The sequence below is a fragment of the Zea mays genome, chromosome 7, assembly GCF_902167145.1.
Source record: "Zea mays cultivar B73 chromosome 7, Zm-B73-REFERENCE-NAM-5.0, whole genome shotgun sequence".
Taxonomy (NCBI): domain Eukaryota; kingdom Viridiplantae; phylum Streptophyta; class Magnoliopsida; order Poales; family Poaceae; genus Zea; species Zea mays.
Genome location: NC_050102.1, coordinates 173,176,820 through 173,184,180, shown reverse-complemented (window position 1 = coordinate 173,184,180; position 7,361 = coordinate 173,176,820). Strand labels below are relative to the sequence as shown.

At 41.9% G+C, this 7,361-nt stretch overlaps 1 protein-coding gene across 3 annotated transcripts; it reads right to left on the bottom strand.

Moving 5' to 3' along the window:
- Positions 1–663: 663 nt before the first annotated feature.
- Positions 664–7,029, bottom strand: LOC100285062 (uncharacterized). Of its 3 annotated transcripts, none has more exons than XM_008653318.4 (4): positions 6,731–7,029; positions 4,221–4,457; positions 3,981–4,116; positions 664–1,494 (listed from the first exon to the last, which is right to left on the bottom strand). In XM_008653318.4, exons 2-4 carry the CDS (start codon positions 4,403–4,405, stop codon positions 970–972), a joined length of 846 nt encoding a protein of 281 aa, XP_008651540.1. In that variant the 5' UTR covers positions 4,406–4,457; positions 6,731–7,029; the 3' UTR covers positions 664–969. The 3 variants fall into 3 exon arrangements, with proteins under 3 accessions (XP_008651540.1, XP_008651541.1, NP_001151429.2); XM_008653319.3 differs by lacking the exon at positions 6,731–7,029 and adding an exon at positions 5,369–6,408; NM_001157957.2 differs by lacking the exon at positions 6,731–7,029 and adding an exon at positions 6,415–6,669 and having other exon boundaries at positions 799–1,494.
- Between the last annotated feature and the right edge of the window lie 332 nt (positions 7,030–7,361).

Genomic DNA, 7,361 nt, shown 5'->3' with positions numbered 1-7,361 from the left:
GTAAGCCAAGCTCATATGGAGATCCACACCGGCATACTTGAACAAGGTCTGCCAGAATCTACTTGTCAAGATTTGGACACAATCGCCTGAGCCAGGCCATGAAGAGGTAGACATTGTCAAGGAAAACCTTATTTAGCCACCATGGTTGCAGTAGACAGTGGCGTGAAGGGATGAAATGGCTGAACTTTAGGGGAAAAAAAAACCTGTCAACAATGACCAGGATTGCATTAGCTGATCCGTACGAGGAACAAAGTGTCAAAGTCCATTGAGATGACTAGATGACTGATCAGGCTGAGGTAGGCATGGCATGGGTAGACGCTGCAACAGAACCGGGCTGCTGACAGGTTCAACAACTCTGAACCATTGACCGCCAATAGCACTGTAGTGGAGTGCAAAAACCATTCTAGATTACAGTGCAGAACTGGGACCAAGCCAAATCTCGCTGTTGTAACGGACGAGGCCATTATGCGGACTCAACATCCTGGGATCCCGGGTCACCAAATCAGCTATGAAATGGGGATCATAAACACCACTGACTGCAAGTTTGTTGAGGATGCCGAGAGCCACGGGATCTGTTTGCAAAGTCAATATAAGCTAAGTAATGATCACGCGGATCAGAACGTTTTTAGAACAGTACCATGGACAAGGCATGCCAACAAATAATAATACAAAACAAAAAAAACTAACTGCCATAGCATAGAATGTAGCACATAATATTATACGACCACAGTTAAATTCCGGTGTTCTTTGACGACTCAACATCGCATACACATTTCATCGCTTTTAAATCACCTCACTGCAAAAGGACCAAGGGCAATTTCAGATTTCCGGAGCTAAAAACCCTCAGAACAAAATTAACCCATGCATCGAGCTAAAAGGGGAACAGCGCGTCTTCCATCATACGCCACCACCTACTTACACACACCTCCGTTCATTCGCTTCAAAACGACCAACGATCCTCAGAGTTAGTCACTCGTGACGATCGTAGCAAGCGTCGTCGTCGTCGTTCTTGGAGTCAAGGAATGATGCCGCCGCCTTGTCCAGAAACCATACCAGCTTCCCGTCCGTTGGCTGGACCATTCTAGCAGGCAGTGATGTAGGAGCATCAAGACCTTCGGCCATGTCAGAAACTGCTATGTGAACAGCCTTTGCTTTGTCATCACCAGTGGACACTATTGCTATGTTGGATGCTGAGTTGATCACTGGGAGAGTGAAGGTGATCCTCTCAGGAGGAGGCTGCGGAGAGTCGGTGATGTAGGTGACCCAGTCGTCTTTCAGCTCCATGGCAGGGTGGTTCGGGAAAAGCGAGGCCACATGCCCATCGGAGCCCATGGTGAGAAGGATGAGATCGAACTTGGGACAGTCGTTTCTCTCTGAGACTCCTATTGTGCGGACCTTAACCAGCTGCCTGATCATGAATTCATAGTCTGTTGCTGCATCCTCCACTGTGGCATTGTCATTTATGGAGTAGACATGGCCATTCAGAATCGGTACCTGTAAAGGACATTCAAACATCAGGTAGTTAACTTGGCAAAAACATTGCAACAATACTGATACATCTTAGTTCAATTGTTTGTTCCTTGATGAGATAAAGATGGGAATCACTGTAACCGAGATGGCAAGAAAGGGAATAGTATGAAGCAGACATATAGTCGAAATACTCCAGAGAACATGAATGACACACTTGGCTAAATCTCATGCAACAGTAACACTAGCAGAAGAGGGAATGCTGCGGTTTTATTGAGGCTTTTAGACAACCAAAACAGTTTGGTCCCTATAGATATTAAAATGGGCCCACGAAGGGAAAAATATTAAGGATATGCCAAATAGCGAGAGATCAAAAAACAAATGGTTCACTGTTTTTTGTTAAGCTCCTTGGACTAAGAAATATTGTAGTCTACAGAAATGGAACCTAAAAACCTTAACATCCAATCGAACTAGCGCGAGGACACCAGTTCAGAGCCAGTTATTCTGTTGAATTAACCATTTCAATAACTTTTTAGTCTTATACGGGGTAATGATGGATAGCAATGAAAATGAGTGGTTGGTGCAGGGTGCTTCCAAAGTAGCTGGAACATGGAACTATTAAAGTGGTAGTTAGACAGCCTTAATCAGGCCCCACCCCCAAGCTGGCACAGGATATAGCATTCTGAAGTTTGAAAATATCTGTCAGGGCCTAAGGAGGCCCATGGAGGGGCTGCGGTAGCAACAGCCATGGGCCCTCCAAGGGAGATTAGATAAGGATAGTTAGAGATAAGATTAGAAGATTAGTTGAGATTATTTAGGAGATTAGTTGAGATTATCTAGGAAGGTTAACAGTTAGTTTGTTGAGAGTTTTTAGGAGAGTTTTAAGAAGATAAGGATCTCTAGCTAGATAAGGGTGGCCAACTGGCCTATTTATGTAATCAATGGATGAGAAATAAAGTAGGCAAGAATTAGAAGGGACAAACCCTCCTCTTGCTCGGCCGTGGGCAGAGGCCCCCGGTCAGTGTTCCTGCCCACCGATATCCCTCTCCAATCCCTCACCGATCCAGCGACCATAACAATATCATACTACAAGAACATGACACATCATAAGTAAATTAGCCCAGCACCCATCCAGACCAGTCAGTGTCTTAGGTGTAAAGATCTACCTCAACATGTGCTCTACTTGCAATCGGCATCAACCTTTTTACTGTAGCAGTAGAGGAAAATAGATAAGGATAAACGAGAACAAAAATAAGAGACTGAATGTTAGAACAGATTTTGAGCTAATATATTACTGCCTCAGCCCCAAATTAAAAAAATAGGCTTTTTAATGGATTTATACAATAATTGATGTATGTGTCTACATTCATCATCATCCATTTGAATATAGATATAAAAACCAAGAGTTAAAACGAATACTAATTTAGGATGGAGAGAGTATATGCCACTAATCTTGACCTGCTTTTTGTTTGAAAGAATCATTGCAATAAAGCACATGTAATTCTTGATTGTCTGACTCCATTTGATTGGTACTCTAGTAATTTGAATCCTCATACTGAAACAGAAATACCAAATACTCCTAACTTTTGGTTGAAACAAGGAAAAGATATTTTTTTCTAAAAAAAGAACATCAGAAAGCCACACATAAGTCAGACCCACCTAGATAGTTAAACCAACATTTTTTTTAAAAAAAAAACACGCTAATAAAAAAATATAGTATTTTGTAACATGCATTCCACACCATCAGCATAGAATAAAAATATTAAGATCTTAAACAGGGCTAGATAAACTAAGTCCACTCTTAGTTATCGGAACAACTAATATTGAGGACAATCTGTTCTTGCTCTGTAGAGTTTACAGCCTTCAAGTGTCAACAAGGTAGACATAATGTAAAGCAAAAATTATTGTACTTAAGGTTGACCTAACACAAGTGATGGCAAATAATCACATCAATTACTTCCACACAAAAGCATCAAAAAAGGAAGCAAAGAGCAAACACAGAGTAGCATCAATATTTCATCAAACGCCAGCAATGGAAAATAAACCCCTCAATAGCAAAAAGAAACCACCAGATCATAGTTCAGTGGGCACCAAACATTGTGCTTGACAACCAAAAAACAGCATTTTAGGATAAGTGACAAAACACTTCAACTATTAAATTTGTATATAAGAATTCGTCAACGTATTATTTTCAGTGGATAAATTTTTCAGTGTTTAGGTATGCAGAGGGGAAAATAATATTAGTGGAAGCAACTGAAGTACCATCAGTATAGAGGATCACTTGTAAGATACAACCACTGTCTGATTGGTACAGAACAATAAACAAAAAGAGCAGCCAAATTAACCCACTTTTCAACAAAACAAGTAGGTGACACCATGACAGACATCAGTGTTTCAATATAAAATAAGCTGATCGTAATAACAAAAAATATTGACTTCCTGCATAAGCTTACTTTAGGTTGCAGCACACAAAAAAAAGGAACAGAAAAATAAGGCATCTTCGGTTCACATACCTTGGCGAGGAATCCTTCTTTTGTTAACCTATAGTTACTCTCTGCATGGTTTTTTGCCACAGCACGTTCATCAGACCAGAAGATGTACCATTTGGACCAATCCAGTGTCTTGTTGTATGGAGCTTCACAAAGTTTCCTTATAGTAATCGAAACAGAGAAAGGTCAGATATTGGAACACAAACTACAATTCTTGTACATAATATAGTAGAATGTGTAATAAGTACGAAGAAATAATATTACCCCAAAAAACTGACTAGGGGACCTCCAGATAAGGCGATGGCAAAGTATCCCCTTTCTTTGACAGAAATTTCTGAAACTTGTGAGATATACTCAGCAAGATCCGTTGAAATCTCATCTGAACTCTCAAAAACCCTTATTTCACTGTTCCTTTTTGGCTCGTATGTGGCAGATGATTCCTTTTCCATTGCTTCTTTGGTCTAGAACCCAATATCAAGTTATTGCTTCACCAATATTCTCCTGCAAAAAGAATCAGCAGCAAATAAGCAATGAAAGTAATTCCAGAAGAAGTTATCTAATTAGCATTAGAATATAAAAAGTTTTAAAAAATGTAGTCTAGTTCTCTAACTTGTACAACTATAACACCTATAATAAAAGTAATATTTTGGTCAACAAGAGACTCTAGTGCTCTACCTTCTAAATCTCTAACATCTTGAATATAATGTTTCTGACCAAAATGGGACGGAAATATCAGAATACAGAGGATATTCTATCATGTACAGTAGCATTACCTAAGCTTACCCATCCTGATATCACAAGAACAATTGCCCATTTAATTAATAGAGGTAACACTATCAAAGCAAAGTGGCGAAAGTAAGGGTCTTTCGCTAGACTTTTTGTTTATTACCAAATATTTCCAAAAAATGACACATTTACTCCAAGCTTTAAATATGTTCTGTAACAAAATATTACAATATCTAGAATGCAGGAGAGCAACAACCAAGAGGACTGGAAGTCAAACATAGTAACATCAAACATGTATCTAGAAACTAGTATGTGATTCCTTTTGCTGCATTCTTTAATATGTTTTTACGACTTATGTTTTGCTTATAAACTTGCGAGTTATTAAATGATAAGAAAGGTACTACATTTTGTAGAACTTGACCAAAGGCCCCAAAGGGATAAGTTTCCTAGAAAGAAAACCAAAACGACTGAACATGTATGATTGCATCATGTAGATTTGGGGATCATAAATTTTCTATGTAAAATAAAACTGGCAGAAATCTAGCTGGATCAATAAAAGAGCCACAAGAAAGAAGATTAGAACTTGAGGAATCTATCATTGCTTTAACTAATAAGCATGGCTTTGACATTTCGTACAAATCTAGAGTACAAGCGAAGTGTTTTGTTGCTGTATACAGAAATCTTACTGGCTGACTACAGATCATTAATAGATAAGCCTCGAAATCCAATCCTAACCATGATTGGGCGTCCAACTGACTATCACAAAAATCATATCATGAGCATCTCAGCAAAAACGACCCATTAAACGTTCAGCTGCGGATGACCTCATATGAAAAGGCTGCACACGGGAAGCATGACAATGATCTTCACCAAGTTTAAGCGTCATTAAAACTGAAGCTATAAACTGGTGAAGAAGGAACAAAACTCGTAGCATTACACACGGGAATTGCACAGGCCGTAACATCAACTCAAAGAACATAGAAATGAAAATAAAAGAAAATCATCTCTCTTTCCTTTTGTGCTAAAGGGATAAAGAAAGTTGAAGAATTCTGGACCAGAACTGACGGAAGAGAACAATTGCAACTGAAAGCTCTTGCAGCCATCATTTGAGTTGAGAACAGTTGAAAGATTCCGATCTTCTCCTTTATTTTTTTTACAATCCCAACAAAAGCGATCATATACCCCTTTACTGCCCCAGAAAAGCGAAAAAGAAGCAGAAGCACTGCTGGCGAACAATCCGTTTGCAGTAGATGCCGAAGACTGGTAAAAAGCTGCTGCTCCCTTTGTCTGGCCCCATTACTCCCGTAGTACTTTCTCCCGACGAAAAGAACCCAGAAGAAATCGGATAAGGCCATGGCTGCCGCATCATCGCTCGACGGGCGAGAGCAGCCGGATCAAGAACGCGCAATTCCGGGTCGGCGCCCCTCCCCCCAAGAATTCCAATCTCCGCTGCACCAAAACGCGCGCGCCTTAGCCGCATTCCCTCCCGTAAAACCCCTTCCCAGCAACAGAACTACAGTCAAAAAATTTCAGCAGCGATTCGGCCGCACTTCGGTTGGTACCAATGTTGTCCCAGGCAGTGCCAAGAAAACGCGACGGCGTGAGTGAGAGAAGAGAGGAAGGATCGCAGTCCGAGGCGCCGGATGAACCGCCCCGAGCGGCGCCCAAACCAAGAACCAACCCTAAGATCACGAATCAAGGGGAAGAAGCGGGTCGGGTTCCAAGAACTCACCGGGACTGTGCATTCGTCGGCCCGCCTGCCCTCCCTCCTCCCCTCCCCTCCCCTCGTCACGTCCTCTCCCTCCCCCTTGCCGCAGCCCGCAAGCGAACAAAGGAGACGGGGAATAAAAAGAAGAGGGCAGGGGAAGCAAGGAAGGAAGCGCAAGCGCGCGCGCGCTCACGCGCATATACTGCCTACGATCTTTGTACTCAACCTGTTGCGTACAGTACTGCTGGCGACTAATATTAAAAAAACACCCGAAAAAAGAAATCGTGACGAGGGGGGCGTCGACATCAGCGCAGCGAGAGGGAGAAGAAGAAGGCGACACCTTGAGTTTTGATCTGCACTTGCATACGAGTTTGATCTGTGAATTCTCCTCTGCACTTCCTGCCGCGGCCCGCGGATTGTGTTGTGTGCGCTGCGCGTTTCCCCTGGTTTATTTTTCCTTTCTATTTTTTTATTATGGAGTAGTATATAATAACTTCAATCCTAATCTCCTCCGCTCTTTACCTCTGGGCCTGTGACCCCCCCCCCCCCCCCCCCCCCCCCCCCACCCAGCCACTGCAGATGTGGGTCATGTGGCTTATCTTTGTGTTCCCGGAGAATTAAGCGTCCATAGGTAAAGCTGCTGTGCTGTGCACGTGCGGCTCGCCCTCTCGTACTTATCTCTAACCCCAGTTCCCTCACCTACTTGTCTGACCCCCTCATTGGCGCAATTTTAACATTAGTTAAAAGCAGCTCCCTGTAATAAACGTCGATTGACCCCATTCGGAACAGGTTTACTAATATCGCCCACAACTAACTTTTAGCGTTATCATGTCACATATATATAGCCAACTAAGAGCCTGTTTGGGAGAGCTTCGTTTCAAAAATTTCAGGTTTATAGTAGATTCTTCTATCCAAACAGGTCAAACTTCACGAGCTATAGATTTAAAAAAATTGAAACTTGAGGCCAATTT

Coding starts and splice junctions, on each gene's coding strand:
- LOC100285062 (XM_008653318.4), bottom strand. CDS start 4,405: ATGGAAAAGGAATCATCTGCCACATACGAGCCAAAAAGGAACAGTGAA. Junction 4,117..4,220: donor CCCCTAGTCAGTTTTTTGGG/GTAATATTATTT, acceptor GATTACTATAAG/GAAACTTTGTGAAGCTCCAT. Junction 1,495..3,980: donor AAGAAGGATTCCTCGCCAAG/GTATGTGAACCG, acceptor TGTCCTTTACAG/GTACCGATTCTGAATGGCCA.